This window comes from Amia ocellicauda, chromosome 8, assembly GCF_036373705.1.
Source record: "Amia ocellicauda isolate fAmiCal2 chromosome 8, fAmiCal2.hap1, whole genome shotgun sequence".
Lineage (NCBI taxonomy): Eukaryota > Metazoa > Chordata > Actinopteri > Amiiformes > Amiidae > Amia > Amia ocellicauda.
In genome coordinates, this window is record NC_089857.1 from 39,467,871 (window position 1) to 39,487,276 (window position 19,406).

The window sequence follows — 19,406 nt, forward strand, 5'->3', positions numbered from 1 at the left end:
ATGTGTGTATGTGCGTCAATGTATGGATTTGGGGGAAATGGGGGGAGGGGAGGTTCACATGGAGGAGAAATGAAGAGTTCCCAGTCTCCAAAAAGCAACTGGGAGGAAAGAAAGTAAATGCAGGCTTGGCTTGCTCGACAACATGTCATTTCTAGTTACCATACAGCGGGCATCAGTGTTTTCTCTGGGCTGAGGGTACAAACAAAGCATGGTCCGCCGGCACGCCCACTGCCTGGCATGTAGTGCAACACACTGGTCACATGACACGCACTTGGCTCTGCTGCAGCAGATACAGACTTTTCGTTTTGTGCGCGGTTGGTGTAGCAGGAGTGTAATAACAGCAGAGTCTGGTGAAAATGTTATTATTGTGCTGACGGATATTTCCAGTCGTGCTGTTCTTGTTGTTTTCCTACTGGGCAGCAGCAGCAATGCTCCTAGCATGGGCGATAGCGTTGCTAGCTGGCTTATGCGCCTTGCATATCCTGCAGAAACACAACTTCCCATACTTTTGGAAGGACTTTTTTTATTTAACCAAGGTGATCAGGTACGGGATCAAGATCGAGATGTACAAGATGACTTCTCGAGTGGTCACGGTGCTGGACAGGTTTGTGCAGCAGGCGGAGAGACTGCCCGACAAGCCGTTTGTCGTCTTCGAGGGAAGTGTCCACACGTACCGAGACGTGGATAGAAGGAGTAACAAAGTGGCGCAGGTTTTCAGGACGCACGGAGCCGTGCAGAGAGGCGACATTGTGGCCCTTTTAATGAGCAACGAGCCCGACTTCATCTGCACCTGGTTCGGGCTCTGCAAGCTGGGATGCGCGGTGGCGTTTCTCAACACCAACATCAAAGCCAGGTCTCTGCTGCACTGTTTCAGCAGCTGCGGGGCCAAAATGCTCATTATCGGCGCAGGTAAACATTTATGTATTTATATGTGTATTGCATGGACAGGATGACAGTCAAAGATACATGCACCCTTTTTATCTTCGTATGTTGTCATTTGCCCGTGAGATGCATCAGTCGCGTTGGTGTAGCGCAGAAGTCGGCAGCTCTGCGCGGGTCTGCGCGGGTCTGCGCGGCTCCACCAATGGGATCGGTGGGATTGTGCAGATCTGCGCAGACCTGTCGATCACCGACGCCACCCTCGTCTTATTGATTCTGTACGGGTAGCTTTACATAATAATGATTAGCAAATTCATAAACTAGGTTTGCGTGTGGCATATTAATGCCGATTAAATAACGTGATTTGTTATTTTCAATATACTTTTAAGAAAGCCACAATAAAAACAATAGCAGAAATAGTGATCACTGTGGATACTAACTACTAGTAACTAAGACAGCAGTCCCGCCTAGTTTTCTAGTTTTTTTCTTAAGTATCTTAAACAGAATAAATAATTGTACCTATATGCGAGCTTAGACGTGTTTCTTATTTTTATTCAACGTGGAGTCGGTTAACCCTCAAATTGAAGTCAAATTAGAAATTGATAGGGGTATTATAATAGCAAAAACCTGCCAGTGGAGTTGGAGATTAATATTGTTACATGTGTTCAGTGTTTCCATTCACTCAAACAAACAAAAAATCACAAATTTCGTTTGACAGACAGCAGAGGTATTCAGTTTTGTATTGACCATGTCGGGAAAAAGCAGGATTCCTGAGAGATACCAGTATGTTACTAGATCAGCCTGATGGGTTCATTTGAAGTCTTAACAAAGACCATAGAGAGGGTTTATTCCATTATAGAACTGAATTGAATTGGGAGTATGGGGATACACCCTCATTAAATACACAATTGTACTGAATTCTGTAAGACCTTTCACATTGGCAATGGACTGGTTTGTAAACTGTTATCTTACAGACTTGATAGACACACTTGAGGATGTCCTGCCCAGTCTGCAGAAGGACAACATCAGTGTGTGGGTGATGGCCAGGCAGGCCACTAAACCTGGCACATGTACTTTGCTGGACAAACTGGACCAGGCCTCTGAAGAACCGGTACCAGCGTGTCTGCGTGCTGTGTCTTCTGTGAAGGCCCCCACATTGTATATTTTTACTTCAGGAACCACAGGTGAGTTACTAGTCCTTAATGTCCTAAGAAAGTAAAACAACACTTTTGTAAGATTTGAATATAAATGAAGAAAAATCAAACTGAACATAGACAGTTAAACTTGGGAAATTAAGTTGAGACTGCACTGTAACTTAATAATTGGGTAGTGTGTGTGTAATGGAAGTAAAACCATTCAAATTATGTATAAAGTAGTAAGATAATGACAGTTGCTTGTTATTCAGCTGAACACAACTCTCACAATGGAGACAAACCCTTGACCCTTCAGGTTTGGAGACATTGCATCATGCTGCGATACCCACCCTGTAACGTTCGATTCGGTGTAGAAACTTGCAGAGAAACCGGTGTTTGACAGGAATTCTGAAACAGTTTAAAGTTTACCATGGAAATGGATTAGCGCTGCACAAAGTTCAGAGATCTCACAGATTCTACCATGTCAACCACCCATTTGAGCCATTGCCACTGTTGTATTTGCACAAAAAATGCCTGAGGGCAAATATTTTGTTGCAAGTGGAGATGTGTCCTCCACACAGACTGGTTTAACTAGTTTTAAAAGATTGCCTCCCTTCCGTGTACTGCAGAATTACCTTATCATGTGCTGCAATCTTTTCACCTAGAACCTGCAGCTCTACTTTGAGTAGATGGCTACTTGACTAGTCAGCATTTTTCAATTGAATTACAACTGCTGTGATTTATCATCCCGATGTTCACGTGTATCATTCAATTATGTCACCACGTAAAACTCTCTCCATACTTTAATCATCACCAGGTGTCGTGCATGTGGCTAGAAATTTCAGTGCACATTACAGAAGAAGATGCCTATGAAAAGAATGGTTTCTTTTATTGTTTTGTTAACTTGATGACAGATTTTATCAGTATGAGCTATACTTCATGAGAGACCTTTCTCCGAATTTCTTCGAGACTGCTAACAGTTGATACATATCAGTAGGGATGAGTACTTGTTTCCTAAAGGAATCTGTTAATGAATTGATCATGAAATTGCTGTTCTTACGTTCCCATGATGTTTTCTTTCATTGTTTTTAAATATGTGCAGAATCTTTTAGAAGATACAGCCTTTGGTAAGTTATAGTATTTATGCACGGTGGGATTTTTGCATGAGTTGTTAAAACACTGGGGACAGATTCTTAATGAGATAACTGAAAACGGCGTGCATCTTATCACACAGACCATACACATTCCAGATACCAGTGTTTCTACCATGATACCATTATTTAACAACAACTTAAAAACACAAGCGCACATGCTACGCCTCACACTCTCGTTCACCACTCCCACGCTCTTGTTCGCAACAGATAACCCCCTCCACCGGTGACGATCTGCTAGCACACCCGCCCCACCCCACTTCAACAATTCAGTGACTGACCACCCTGCCATTGCACATTTCTGGGGGAAACACTGCATGCACTTATAGGTGTTTGCATGAGTTGGTTTGGTGTGAGATCCACTCATATGAAAAGTAGACGTGATTTGAGAACTATAGAGACCATAGTAAAATAATAATATTGGAAGAATATGCACATTCAAACTTTGGGTTTTTGTAGCTGATTTTGTGTCTGATGGCACAGACTGATGTGTCTGATGGTGTTTGACTGCTTACCAGTCAGAAAATAACTCGCCAGCTCTGTGACATCCTTTGCCTCCAACACTTGTGAATTGTATATTTGACAACACCACCTTGTCCTTGTGTTAGGGGTCATAATAAAAGGCTTGTGTTGTGGAACTGTTTGCTGATTGTGTGCTAGATCTCGATCTCTTTTGAAGGAATATCAAGTGAGAGTGACACAGTGTGTAGCATTTGGTTCACACAGAAAATGCCTGGCCAATCAGGGCACAGGGGTATTACAGTTTCAGTACCTCTCGTTATATTCCAGCATAAATAGTATGAAGTTTGAATCTGCTTAAAACCTTAAGGGGCATATAGTTTTCCATGTCATGTCAGTTTCTGATGAGAGCTGATTCAGGGCAAGAATTGTAATTTCATTTGATGGACAAAAACTGGCATTAATTGTTTAAATGTTTAATGTTTATTTTTTTGGCTATGCTGAGTCTAGTTTAACATTAACTACAAGGGCTTAGTTACTCTCTCTTCAGATTGTTGTAGCACAGCCCTACTTTTGTGTAGCGTGAAACTCCCTATGACTACATCTGTTAAGAATGTTTCCTTGATATGAATACTGGCCCAAGTTAGAAAAAATATTCTGGCTGGATTGTGAGAGTATTTGCAAAGATAAACATTATAGTTGTTAGGTACCTCACCAGGTGCTCTTTATGAAGAAATTTAAACCTCCACTGAACTGCAGCTGAGCCTTAGAAATCAGATGATCTCCATGTAGTATTGAAGTAGTTACTGTAATACAGTAATAATAAAGATCAGCATGTGTTCCTTTTTCTGAAGTAAAAGCTGAACATAGTATGGCTGAGAGTTTTTCCTCTGTGTCTTTTTTCCAGGACTCCCCAAGGCAGCTGTTATTACCCAACTTCAGACACTCAAGGCAGCTGCAGGGTTTTGGGCCTATGGAGCTACTTATGATGACATTGTGTACATCCCCCTTCCCCTGTATCACAGTGCGGCCTCTCTCATTGGAATCGGTGGAACCATCGAATTAGGTACGACACTATGAGTTTGCAGTTGATAGAACACCAAATGCATTAGGTGTCACAGATTAGTGATGTAAATTGGTAGTAACATGGTAGCGATGCCGTTTACATGTGCCCTGTGAAAACTGTACTTTGCAGAGCAAGCGGCTGGGAGTGGGCTTGAAGGCGGCCATCGCAAGTAAGAGCACTGCTGTTGTGCAGGTGGTTCTTGGACCCCGCAGGAGGGGTCGCAGTTACAGCTGTAAACTGATGGAGCCCTGGCCTTGCACGATAATGTCATGTGACTGATATACAGTAAGGTCCATAAATATTTGGACAGTGACACAATAGTCATCATTTTGTCACTGTACGCCACCACAATGGATTTGAAAGATGTGCTTTAAGTGTAGACTTTAATTGTCTACATCACCAGGAGAGAAACCCAGCATCTGGTGATGTCTATGGGTTCCAGACTTCAGGCAGTCATTGACTGCAAAGGATTTGCAACCAAGTATGGAAACTCACAATTTAATTCATGATTATTTTAGTTTGTCCAATTACTTTTGAGATCCTAAAATTGAGGGAACCACATATAAAAATGGGTGTAATTCCTACACCGGTCACCCAATTTGGATGTAACTACCCTCAAAATAAAGATGAAAGTCTACACTTCAAGCACATCTTGATTGTTTCCTTTCAAATCCATTGTGGTGGCGTACAGAGCCAAAATGATTACAACAATCCCCCTAGGCTGGGTAGAGTGCACTGTCCCTCCACATCAGAGGAATGGTCTTGTCTCCTGTAACTGAGGGTCCATATTAAAGCCAGGATGAGATGACAAGTCAATATTTCATTCCGACACCAAAATATACTATGATTTAGGGAGTCTGTGGTTTTTAACCAAAGTGACACACCAAAGGATGGACGAGCTGCAGGTTTATGTAAGAGGTAAACCATGTACTGTTCGAAGAAAATAACTAATTTGTCAGACTGAATGAACTGTTACAAATTCATTATACGGGGTCACTCAACTGATTTCCGCTCAGCATACGCAGGCTTATTTCTTTAATAGTTATAGTCATATATTCACGCACATTATCCGTAACCCTCTCATTCTGAGACAAATTGTTGAGTGTGAAAATTTGAAGCAGCTGACCAATTACATACATGCTTTGTTTGTGTGGTTGTTTAGCACAATGACTATCATTGTAAAACATATTACTTATAAACAAAAACCTGTTATATTGCCAGATCAGACCGGATTCACAGTCTAAATGTGGGCTCTGACTTTCAGATTTATTTCTCTGTAGTTATGGATATGATAAAGAATGGAAGTGAAGTGAAATACGCTGCACTCTGACCTGAATTTATATTGTTTCATGTAGACCTCCGTATTGTTTTTTCTTAAACAGGTGCTACTTGCATCTTGAAGAAGAAATTCTCAGCGACGCAGTTCTGGAGTGACTGTAAAAAGTACAACATAACCGTGTTCCAGTACATCGGAGAGCTCTGTCGCTACCTCTGCAATCAGCCCAGAGTAAAATAGCTTTTTGGTTTTCTTGGGGGGGTTCAATTCAGTTGCTAGAGAGTAACCTAACAGACAAGGACTATGCTTCTGACACACTAATTTTAATGTCATAAGATTTATTGAACAAAAAAACGCAATGTGTAAAGTGTTGGTCCCATGTTTCATGAGCTGAAATGAAAGATCGCAGAAATTTTTCATATGCAAAAAGAAAGCTTATTTATCTACACTACTGGTCAAAAGTTTTAGAACAGCCCCATTTTTCCAGTTTTTTATTGAAATATAAGCAGTCCAGTGAATAACCTGAAATGGTACAAAGGTTAAAAAATAGTTTAGGTTACCAAAAACTGAAAAATAATGTACATTTCCGAGATACTGTTACTACACCCTCTTAAGCATTATTTGGCAGTGATATGCGGAGCTCCTGTGCATAGAAGTTACTCTGTATTCCTACAATGCGCACATCATTTGAAAGCTTATTCTCTTGGCTACTAGCACGTTTAATTCTCAAACACATCCTATTTACATTTTCCACATCACCCGGTGTCTGCTCCTGGGGGGGGGGGTCTCATTTAGACTGTCACAGATCACCCAGTTTTGATCAGGTTTCGTTGCAAACAGGCTTGTTTTGTTCAGAACAACCTAACGATTAATCCAGTATATATTATTTGATGTTCTATCAAACACAGAGAAGTTCAGATCCAATTATGTAAAATTGTTGTGTACTAGTACACTGTAAACAGAGTTTTCCATCTTGACATTCTGAGCTCTCTACAGGTGTGTGTTGCTTCTACCAAAACGTGGATTTTTGATCAGTAGACTGTCTGGTACCAGAATATCTCATAATTGTCAATATTTTCTGAGGTTTTGTATTCCTACTCAGACCAAGTATCCCCCCACCCCCCCAATTTCAGAATGCGTAAGGGTGTGGGGTGGGCAGGGATGTGTAAATGCAGATGGGGCAGGGGTGTTGCTAGACATAAAGCTCTACTATTACTATTACTATTACTATTACTATTACTCAAATTGCTTTTTTTTTCTTGAAAGCCTGCTATGTGCAAGAAGTGTGCAACACAATGCACTATACAAACTTCCTTTGCTTAACCCACTATGCCTACACTGCAAGAAGTACTGGGAAAGGTAAACATGTAGAGATATTAATCTTTATGAAAATCTTTATTTAAGTATCTTCAACATACTGTACATGAACATTCTCAACATGTTTTACGGCATAAAAGGCATACACTGTATACGCAAATAACAAAACCTACCTCAATTCTGACTTGCATGCCGACACCTGGACTTCTGTGTGCGCGCTGCAGTGGCTATTATAGCAGCACACAGGCGCGCGTGGACGTGGATTTCTGCGCGCATGCATCAGTTTGTGTTTTCGGTTCAACTGCGTTGCTTTTACAAGCATTGATTGGGTTATTGCGTTGCATTTAGATCCATTTATTTTTTCCCGGATTATCAATCTAAATGAATGCACTGACAAATAAAGTAAATTGTTAAAACTCAAACTTGAGATTTTACTGGGGCACAGCAGATTTATACCGGGGCACTTGCCCCAGAAAAAGGGGTCTAGCGACGCCCATGGAATGGGGTATAAAAAACTAATTTTTCACATTGTTAGAAAGCTGAGGGTCTCTGCTTTCATGGGATATCAAACACTTGGCAAACACAACAGTGAAGAGTACACATGGGATTAAAGAGAAGCGCACGGATTTGGTGCCCTTAAGGGTACCAGAGGGGTTAGTCAGCTTAAGGGCTTACATTTTGTTAAACACTTTTTTCCCTATGCTTTAATTTCAGAGTACTGTAAATTGAGACCTTAAACTGCGTACATTTCAATAAAAACTGGAAAAATGGAAGAGTTCTAAAACCTTTGTCCGTTAGTGAACATCCCTGTTAGTGAGCATTTCTCCTTTGCCAAGATAATCCATCGACCTGACAGGTGTGGCATATCAAGAAGCTGATTAAACAGCACAAGCCCACTCTAAATGTGCAGTTTTGTCACACAACACAATGCCACAAGATGTCTCAAGTTTTGAGGGAGTGTGCAATTAGCATGCTGACTGCAGGAACGTCCACCAGAGGAGTTGTCAGAGAATTGAATGTTCATTTCTCTACCATATGCCGCCTCCAACGTCGTTTTGGAGAATTTGGCAGTACGTCCAACTGGCCTCTCAGCCACTCCAGCACAGGACTCCACATCTGGCTTCACCTGCGGGATTGTCTGAGACCAGCCACCCAGACAGCTGATGAAACTGTGGGTTTCCACAACCACAGATTTTGTGTACAAACTATCAGAAATCGTCTCAGGGAAGCTCATCTGCGGCTCATCGTCCTCACCAGGGTCTTGACCTGACTGCAGCACTGGTGGACATTCCTGCAGTCAGCATGCCAATAGCACGGTCCCTCAAAACACTTGAAATCCATAGATTAGGGCCCAATTCATTAATTTAAATTGACTGATTTCCTTATATGAACTATAATGTAAAATCGTTGAAATTGTAGCAGGTTGCATTTATATTTTTGTTCAGTATAATTCAGCTTGCAAACAAAGAGGTAAATGTGATTTTATGTCTCATGGGTTGCAAATAGCAAACCCACCTCTGCTATGCAATTTCCTTGAGACTCAATACTTTTGTTAGTGAGTGTGATGTTTTCCGAGGTGAAGTTGAACAAGATATACCCCCACAGAGAAAATGATAAGGTGGAAAAAAATACAATTAGCATTCTGAGTTTCATTAACACAATGGTGCAAGCCAACAGTAAGCTAAATTGTTTATTTCAAAACAGGCTTTTGATTCGAGGGAAAATTGCCCATCTTCCTTTACGAGAACAGAACAGAACATCCTTATAAAGGATACTGTTCTTTGGTTGTGCTGAACAAGTGCAACGGCTCAAAGCTGCCTTTGTTCAGATCGCTTATACGAACCCACGCTTATGTGAGGAACATACATCCTCCTATGTTCATGGAATGCAGTGGATAATCCAAAAGAGTAACAATCGGGCAATGGCTTGAACTCTTCCCTATTAAGATACAAGAGACAAGACTGAATATTATAATACTACTACTAATAATAATAACAATTATTGAAAACTCAGTGAAAATCTGGCATTTAAGCATCTTATCCTATGTTTTTGTATATTTTTCAAAGCGTATGTGAATTCCAAGCACATTTAGATTTATTTTGTTGTTCATCGATGTATTAAACAGCTTGCACAGCACTTCCCAGTTTCACTACAGCGGTGCATTGCTCCTCTGGGTAATAGAAGTTAAGTGAATGGGGGATAGTTGATGAAAACCATTTTGCTAGAGCATTTTCTGTCATTCTCTCTCTCATGCATTTAGAAGGTTGTGACTACAAATCAAAGAGTTTCTATGACTTTGTTCTCTCGCAAGCGTTAGCTATGATCATGCTAAAGCTGCTAAATTTGTAAATCAGAATGCTGAAGTAGCCTATTGCATTAGTGTTGTCTCTGTGTGCTGAAACTCACAGTCCTGTACAAGGTGGGCAAGCACCTAAGCTGTCATTTGAAAATGGGAAGTTACAAATCATCTTTGCTAGATCTTCCCCACTGATGTATTTTTGGCTTCCACAGAAAGAAGGTGAAAAAGACCACAAGGTTCACATGGCGGTGGGGAACGGCATGCGTCAGGACATTTGGAAAGAGTTCCTCGATCGCTTTGGGAACATTAAAATGTGTGAGCTCTATGGGTCCACAGAAGGGAATGTTTGCTTCATGAACCACACTGGGCAAATAGGAGCCGTCGGTCGTTCCAATTTCTTCTACAAGGTGAGTCCTGTTCTCCTACAGCTGTCTCCTCAAATCAATATGAAAATTAGTGGAGCATGTTTCTAGGCATGAATTATGTATTTAAATCCACTTCATATTTGATTTCTTCATAAGGTGACGTAGAACAGGAAACTAGCACTTAGAAAGTGTGCATAAAACAACAAGCAAGAGCAAACAAAAAACATTCTCTCTAGCAAGACCCTAATCCAAATTGACCAGCATATTCGGTCAAAGAATATAGGATGTACTAATGGATTAACTATCTAATAATGGCACAATAATGCCTCATTTACAATGTTAAAGATGCTCCATCTTGACATTGAAATATGTGGAGTGACTTCAGTCCTGAGTTCACAACAGCAATCTGCACAAGAATAGTCAACAGTGGATTGTGTTGAGCTGCGTTGTGGCCAAATAATCATTTTCCAGTGCAGTGTTTTCAGATTGAATCATATCTCATGTTCAAAAAGTGTGTAAAGATTAATGTTTTTTGTGTTTGCTTTTTGTTTTTACGATTTTTGTATTGATTTTTGTAAGTATCATTTTGAATCAGTTACTTTTTCAAATTGCATACAGTGAGGGAAAAAAGTATTTGATCCCCTGCTGATTTTGTACGTTTGCCCACTGACAAAGAAATGATCAGTCTATAATTTTAATGGTAGGTGTATTTTAACAGTGAGAGACAGAATAACAACAAAACAATCCAGAAAAACACATTTCAAAAAAGTTAAAAAATTGATTTGCATGTTAATGAGGGAAATAAGTATTTTACCCCTTCGACTTAGTACTTGGTGGCAAAACCCTTGTTGGCAATCACAGAGGTCAGACGTTTCCTGTAGTTGGCCACCAGGTTTGCACTCATCTCAGGAGGGATTTTGTCCCACTCCTCTTTGCAGATCCTCTCCCAAGTCATTAAGGTTTCGAGGCTGACGTTTGGCAACTCGAACCTTCAGCTCCCTCCACAGATTTTCTATGGGATTAAGGTCTGGAGACTGGCTAGGCCACTCCAGGACCTTAATGTGCTTCTTCTTGAGCCACTCCTTTGTTGCCTTGGCTGTGTGTTTTGGGTCATTGTCATGCTGGAATACCCATCCACGACCCATTTTCAATGCCCTGGCTGAGGGAAGGAGGTTCTCACCCAAGATTTGACGGTACATGGCCCCGTCCATCGTCCCTTTGATGCGGTGCAGTTGTCCTGTCCCCTTAGCAGAAAAACACCCCCAAAGCATAATGTTTCCACCTCCATGTTTGACGGTGGGGATGGTGTTCTTGGGGTCATTCCTCCTCCTCCAAACATGGCGAGTTGAGTTGATGCCAAAGAGCTCGATTTTGGTCTTATCTGACCACAACACTTTCACCCAGTTCTCCTCTGAATCATTCAGATGTTCATTGGCAAACTTCAGACGGGTCTGTACATGTGCTTTCTTGAGCAGGGGGACCTTGCGGGCGCTGCAGGATTTCAGTCCTTCACGGCGTAGTGTGTTACCAATTGTTTTCTTGGTGAATATGGTCCCAGCTGCCTTGAGATCATTAACAAGATCCTCCCGTGTAGTTCTGGGTTGATTCCTCACCGTTCTCATGATCATTGAAACTCCACGAGGTGAGATCTTGCATGGAGCCCCAGACCGAGGGAGACACAGTTATTTTGTGTTTCTTTCATTTGCGAATAATCGCACCAACTGTTGTCACCTTCTCACCAAGCTGCTCGGCGATGGTCTTGTAGCCCATTCCAGCCTTGTGTAGGTCTACAATCTTGTCCCTGACATCCTTGGACAGCTCTTTGGTCTTGGCCATGGTGGAGAGTTTGGAATCTGATTGATTGATTGCTTCTGTGGACAGGTGTCTTTTATACAGGTAACGAGCTGAGATTAGGAGCAGTCCCTTTAAGAGAGTGCTCCTAATCTCAGCTCGTTACCTGTATAAAAGACACCTGGAAGCCAGAAATCTTGCTGATTGATAGGGGATCAAATACTTATTTCCCTCATTAACATGCAAATCAATTTATAACTTTTTTGAAATGCGTTTTTCTGGATTTTATTGTTGTTTCTTTGTCAGTGGGCAAACTTACAAAATCAGCAGGGGATCAAATACTTTTTTCCCTCACTGTATATTTATAATAACACTCCAGGTTGGGTGTTCCCAAGACAGAGTCTAGTATGATTAGGTATTGGCATGATAAATCTGCTCTTGTTTGGCAGTAGAGCGAGCAGATCATTTAGACGGGCAGTTTTATTACTTGATTATGGTCTCTGTATTTTTATCTTTAATACCGTGGCAAGCACCAGTTTGTACCTGTGTTTAAAAAAAATATGCATACTTATATTACATACTGTGGAGGAAAATAGAAATCATTTTGTGCTTCTGTGCTTTGTGTGCTGTGACCCTGGAGTTTTCTAACAAGTAACTATTCATTTGCCTGCATTCTTTTAAAATGAATTATGGGAACTTGCTTTTTTTATCTTCTCAGTTACTCCTTTTTAGTTTATCAGCAACTTACATTTCTTACTTGCCTCATTATTATTATTATTATTTATTTATTAGCAGACGCCCTTGTCCAGGGCGACGTACAAAACATAAGAACAATATTATTGTTGAATTATTGTTGAGTTGAGTTTCAAACCTATCTTTGCTATCGGCAAATGATCTTCCAATGCAGCTGGCAATTTAGAGGATAATAATTATTATTCATGAGTAATAATTGTAATAATATAGATGTGATGGGTAGGCTTATTTTAGAATGCCAATTAAATCACTGGTCTACTTATTTAGATGACCAATCAGACACTGTTTGTAAAATGTCAGGCAACTTGAGTGTATGTCCCAAAATGGATATATAAGCTGTGTACTTCCTTGAAAAGTTTGGAAAAACAGCATTATACTTGTTTAATACTTTCTGTTGCTGTGATCTGCAGTTTTTTCCTGTGCACGTAATAAATTCTGATTAGAACTGCCGACACCAAATCTATCTTTCAGCACAATACCTGATGAGGAGAATTTGAGCAAATGGCTAGTTTAACAAATACAGTTTAACAAAACATTACTAGCATATTACATTATATCACTATATGTCTATCCCCAGGCAGCCAACCAGAACAGAATTAGTCAGATTAGGCTTTAAGGATTTAGCCTCTAAACCGTTCAATGTAGAACTTAATACATTAAATTAAATTCACAATTGGCAACATTTTAGTTATACAGGATGAGGTGCGTTCAGTGTTTGTCAGTGTGTTCTTTATGAACACCCCGCTTACAAAGCATTTCTAGTTCTTCCAAAACCATTGTGAGGAATGAGTTCGCTGACTAACAGTTTTTAGTGCAGTATGTTTTGGAAAAGTAGCACTTCTTAATGGGGAGGCCTTTCCTACATTTCATTGGCTGAGTTGTGTGCACAGATGAAAGCAATTAAGTGGCACAGACTGAGTTTCTGTGTGCACATGAGAACTGAATAGGAACTGGGTGAAAAGTCAGTGTGATATATAATATTTCCTGGTCTGGATGCTCAGCTGGAGATGAATGGGTTTGAACTTCCATTTCAGAGTGGATTACAATTTCTAACTCTTTTGTCAGTAGAAGATCAAAGAGAACTCGGAAAAGAGTCTCGGCTACCTCCATGCAAAGTATGTGAAGGAAGCCTTTATTTGCTCCAGCTTTTCTTAGTCAGAAAACGTGCCATAAACAATCTCGGCTTGCATAAGAGATTAAGCCCGGTGGCAATTTAAAAATAAATTAGGTAAACAGTTCAATGCACTTTGACTGGTTACTCAAGTTGGAACATTGCTACTTTCCAATCTGTTAAGAATGAAAGAAAAATACATTTTTTTTTAACACTTCTCCCTTCAATCACAGTAAAACAAACATTGACCCACATTTCCTTGTTTTTCATTGTACTTATCTGTGATGTAAACACATAAATATAAAAATAATGGGTTGGTAATTCAAAAGTTCTGATTTGTATTTATTTGTTACCTGGTTGTAAGAAATGTCTTCTCTGAGGGCTCTATCTAGGCTGTGGCAGTGAAGGGGGAAATACTACACAGAGTAGATCTTAAAACCTTCTTTTAGGGAGGGTGAATGTTTCTGACCAGCATTTGTCATAGAATGTAGACACACTCAACGTAACGATTATTTATTTAAAACAATCAGCCACTCTATAATATTTGTATAAATTATATAAAGTTTTAATCTTCTACACTGAAAATGGCACTGTGTTCCAAGCTTAAATACATGCACCGTTTAAATTAATATTAAGCAAAATAAGAGACATCCGCTCCAAATACTACACAGATTACAAATACAAATATTGCATAAAGTAAATTTAAAGCTCTGGGTCAAAACTAAAGGCTTGTTTTGTGCATCATTTTAAAAGATTTTTTGAAGCTCTGTCTGCACGTATAGCCAAATAAATGATATCTATGAACTAGTACACTGAGGCAATCTGTGGGGATGGTAAGCCCTCTGGTGGCCTAAAAGGGAGTCATTTGAGTTTTCTCTTGTGTCTCAAAATGATGTAATTCAAATTAATTATGAAGTTCTGTAACCCTATCCCTAACCCTGACCCTAACCTTGTTATATACATGATTAAGAGCAGAGGTCGGATTAAACTATTTATGTGTTATTCTTCTGGTATTCATACAGCAATTAATTAAGAATTGGTGTCTATTATTGTAAAGTGTTACCAAATAATCAAATTATATTCACAGCACTACTTCATATTCTGACTCAGTTTCTTGCCCATTTCAGTTATTTTTTAAGTACCAAATGGTGAAATATGATCTGGAGAAGGACGAACCTGTGCGAAACAAACAAGGCTTTTGTGAGCTGGTGCAGAAAGGTAAGAAAATACACTTTTTAAAAAGGTGCGTAAAGGGTTATTATGTGATATAATTATTAGAATTGTATTGAATAATGTATTCTGTTTGAATTTCTGTTAGTCATGCCAATGTATGTTCAGCCAGTTCATCAGTAAATCAATTAACCAAAGAATCAAATGAAACCTGAAATGTATAAAGAATGTACAAATTGAGGCACAGCGTTGAGAAAGCTCTGCCACCCACAGTTCCCAGCAGATCCATAAACACACCCTGCATTAGTCACGGCCCTGGGTCTTGGTGACAGGCAGGGGTCGGGTTGTCTGACTGGCCATTTCTGTGCTTGGTTGCAGGTGAGACGGGACTGATGTTATCGCAGGTAAATTCGAAGAACCCGTTTTTTGGCTACGCCGGAAGCAAAATGCTCACGGAGAAGAAACTGCTACGGGACGTCTTCAGGAAAGGAGATGCCTATTTTAACACTGGGGATTTAATGTGTGAAGACCATGACAACTTTGTTCATTTCAAGGACAGAATTGGAGATACGTTCAGGTAATAGTTTAAAGAAATCTGCGAAAAAAGTTTGTTCAGCTGTGAATCTGATAGTATGCGTCTTATGAGGTAAAAACAAAATATATATTTTGATTCATGTAATTGTGTCTCTGAATTTTTAGAGGGTAGGTTTTCTGATTAGAAGTATATTTTTACAATTCAACATGCTAGAATTGACTGTATCATATATGTAATGTACAGAGATGAATTGATCACTCCATGCTTTTTGAATATTGTTTGTAGGTGGAAAGGGGAAAATGTTGCCACAACGGAGGTAACTGACATGATTGGACTGATGGACTTTTTGCAAGAGGCAAATGTATATGGGGTTGAAGTTCCAGGTAAGGACGGGAATGGATAATCTACCAGTCAATTCAATGTGCTTTGGCATGGGTTAGGAAAAGGCAGATGGAGCACAGCAAAATAGATTATTATTATTGCTATTTATTTATCGGCCGATGCTCTTATCCAGGGCGACTTACAGGTTAAGTGCAGTAAAACAGTACAAAGTTACAAATCAAACATAATACAATTACAGTTTCAAGATTACATAAGTGCACAGGTAAAATATACAGTTCTACATCCTAGTTCTAATGGCTAACAGGTGCAGACAAGATGCACTCAAGTCATAGATAAGAGCTAAGGGAAGGGGCAGAGGGGAAACCACAAATGGTGGTGATGTGCTGAGTGTAGGAGAGCGCAGGATCGAGGGTGACTCCTAGGTTCTTAGCTGAAGAAGAGGGAGAGAGTGTCGTAGATTCTAAGGGGATTGAGATGGAGAGATCAATAGAAGGTGAGGAGGAGGGGGGGAAAGAAGAGATCATCAGATTTGGAGAGGTTGAGAGGGTCAGAATAGGGAAAATACAGGAAGATGAGGTAGGAGGAGAACCAAACGACAGCAGTCTCATAGATTCCAAGGTCAGCAAGGCAGGAGAGGAGGATGGAGTGATCAACGGTGTCAAACACTGCAGAGAGATCAAGGAGGATGAGGAATGAGGAAAGAGGTTAGCCCAAGCACAGCTGAGGGAGTCCGTGACTGCCAGGAGAGCAGTTTCAGTTGAAATGAGGAATAGTTCAAATCAGTCGTGTCCAATGTGTTGTTCTTCTCCAGCTAATGAAGGCAAAACAGGCATGGCAGCAGTTATTCTCAAACCTGGCTGTGAATTCGATGGGAAGAAGCTGTATGAGCACGTAGCCGAACACCTGCCGAGCTACGCACAGCCACGGTTCATTAGAATTCAGGTCATTTAAGTGTTTTTAAAAAAAGTCTTTCTTAATTGTGTATATGTATGTGTGTGAGTGTGTGTATATATAGCTATATATAGTTCTGTATGCTTGCTTTTCACAGTTTAAGACCTTTAAATACAGCATGATCCATAATATCACAACCCCAGTTTAGAGGAAAAAAAAATGGGAACATATTCCATTTAGAGAAGTAATGTTTTTATGATACGTGCACAGAAAATACTGTTTTCTGGAAGTCTGATATTTGTCTGATGTAGATTTACTGTTCTTGCAGGAATCAATGGACATGACTGGAACCTACAAGCAGCAAAAGTTTCGATTAGTGCGAGATGGATTCAACCCTTCACATGTGACAGACCCCTTGTATTTCTTAGATTATTCAGAGAAATGTTACATCCCTCTAACGAAGGCCATCTATGAAGACATTGTCTCTGGGCAACAGAAGCTGTAGCAGTCTGTGTTTTCAGGCTCCTAATTATTGTTCTACTGGCACAACAGTGTAGGAATGGCAATTTAATGCACTATGTAATGTTATACCTGGTGGGCAAAGCAAAGTGCTCCCGGTCAAATAATCATTAAATAATTGATGATTTCCTTAGTTGTGAGCAATTTACAGAGACAGTGCAGGTTAATAATACATAACTTTGACATAGTAAAGGTCATGCTAACATCGGTGATCTTAAGATGGCAAAACAATGGAGGAGTTTACATTTCCACTTGCAGTTTCAGCTAGAGACTAGATAGGTTGAGCAATTCTGATCATATTTTTAAATTTAAGTTATTAGATTAATCTTGGTATTGGTTTTCAGAAATTCCAGATTCAGTCCCCAGTACAGTATAAACCCAGAACATTTCAAGCAAGTAATGAAACCTAAACAGAAAAGCGCCCTCAGTTACTAACTACTTCATCATTCAGTTCTGAACTAAGTTAATTGTTGTTTAATTTAGACCAATCAGACATTAAAAAGAGCTCAGTAGAGTTCCATTAAAGATTGCCAAAATGTGTAATTTCAGGTAAAAGTTGTAGTGTATAGGTTTCATTTAATTACATTTGAAATTGAACACAGCTCAAAATGTCATATTATGATTACATTTTTAATTTTGGGAAGGCTCTGTGATGTAATCGCATCTATTACCCTGTACTATTGTTTTTACACAAAAATGATTGTGTTTTTTCCCTTACTACAAAATAAAAAAAATGAATAAATAAGCAAACCAACAAATAAATAACTATAATAATGACTATAATCATACAATTTTAACCTTCATAGTTATTGACAATGGATCTTACCTGGAAAGCTAAGCAGTGGGTCTGCTACATATGTTGAATATTTAAAAAGTATCAATGCTGCTCCTAAATCTTTTTGCATTGCAGATTTTTATGAATTTTTAAAGTATTACAAAGTGTACAAAATTGTTAAGCTGATTTTTACACCTCATGCTCTGTGTTTTAGCTAAACTGTGCATCTCCAGCTGAGGGAGTACAATCATGTGTTTCCTTGAGGTTTTCACATGGCAGAACATTGTTACTGTTAACAATTACGGGTAATGGACTAAAAGTTACAAAATAAATGTAGTTGTATTCTGACTAAAGCTGGTTTTCAAGTTAAATATTTCTGGAGTATCTGTAAAAAGTATTTTAAGGTTTCCTAATATGATCACTACACAAGGTTAATAAAAATATTCTTAATTACATCCATTTAATTTTCTGTGCATCGAAGTATAATTCTGTAGTTTTCTATTAGAGGGTGTGTCAAAGTTTTGATTTAATCTGGCCCATAGACTGGGAAAGCTCAGTCAGGACTACAGAAGCAGAAATAGAAATGGTTGAGATGGTAAATGACTGCTTTCTAACTCAATTTGTCAGGGAACCAACCAGGGAGAGTGCATGCATTGATTTGATCTTTTCAAATGACCAAGATAGAGTCAGAGGGACATTTATTATTAGATAATTAGAGAATCAATGGCAAACTGTGATCACAATATGGTTAGCCTTGAGACATAATTTCAAAATACAAGAACCAAGTCTAAAACAATGGTCTACAATTTTAGAAAAGCAAACCTTGCAGGTATGAGGCGGCACTTAGAAGAGTTAGACTGGAGCACACTGGATACAGATTCAGTCGAAAATGGATGGTTATATTTTAAGAATATACTACTTGAGGCTCAGGGGAAATTTGTAACAAAACATAGCAAATTGAGGACCAAAAAACATTGGCCAAAATGGTTTAATAGAGGTATGCAAAAAAATATCAAGAGAAAGAAAATGTTGTATAGCGCATACAAAAGGGATGGAGATGAGACTAAATACCAAGAATATGTTGAACTGCAAAGAGATCTTAAGAAAGGGATCAGGAAAGCAGAGAGGGAAATAGAAAGAAAGATAGCTCTTGGAGCTAAAACTTTTTTCAATACAACAGCAAGAGGTCAATAAAGGAGGAAGTGAAACAGATAAAGGGCAAACAATGTAAGTGTCTTGGAAAACAAACAAGATGTGGTAAATGTTCTAAAAGAGTATTTGACAGAGGTTTTTACAGAAGAAAAAACAGATGACATGCCACAGGTTAACAACCAGTCCAGTCAAACCCTATAGCGCCTGTGTCCACCAAAGCGTTTTCCGCAGCTGAAAACGCCGCCTGCGAGGCTTCACAGCGCGGTTTCGGTGCTTTGATACGGAATGTCTGCGGAAGTCATGTGTTGAATCGCTAATGGCGGAGGCTGTTGGTGTTGCTAACAAATACTGACTACAATGTGGCACAAGGCAGAGGAAGACTGAAGCGCGTTTGTCCCGCCCCTCCTCCACTGTGATTGGAC

The 19,406-nt window shown here is 39.6% G+C and overlaps 1 protein-coding gene across 1 annotated transcript; it reads left to right on the forward strand.

The window, feature by feature from the left end:
* The first annotated feature begins 254 nt into the window (after window positions 1–254).
* On the forward strand, window positions 255–18,287 carry LOC136755016 (long-chain fatty acid transport protein 6). The gene is made up of 10 exons (XM_066711365.1): window positions 255–909; window positions 1,854–2,063; window positions 4,530–4,688; window positions 6,071–6,195; window positions 9,793–9,987; window positions 14,728–14,818; window positions 15,149–15,347; window positions 15,591–15,688; window positions 16,459–16,589; window positions 16,867–18,287. The coding sequence occupies exons 1-10, from the start codon at window positions 429–431 to the stop codon at window positions 17,041–17,043; spliced, it is 1,866 nt and encodes a 621-aa protein (XP_066567462.1). The 5' UTR covers window positions 255–428; the 3' UTR covers window positions 17,044–18,287.
* The last annotated feature ends 1,119 nt before the right edge of the window (window positions 18,288–19,406 follow it).

Excerpts from the sequence above, each read along its gene's own strand:
- LOC136755016 (XM_066711365.1), top strand. The coding sequence starts at position 429 with ATGCTCCTAGCATGGGCGATAGCGTTGCTAGCTGGCTTATGCGCCTTG. Across the intron at positions 2,064-4,529 it reads TTTTACTTCAGGAACCACAG|GACTCCCCAAGGCAGCTGTT; the intron begins GTGAGTTACTAG and ends TCTTTTTTCCAG. Across the intron at positions 14,819-15,148 it reads TTGTGAGCTGGTGCAGAAAG|GTGAGACGGGACTGATGTTA; the intron begins GTAAGAAAATAC and ends GCTTGGTTGCAG.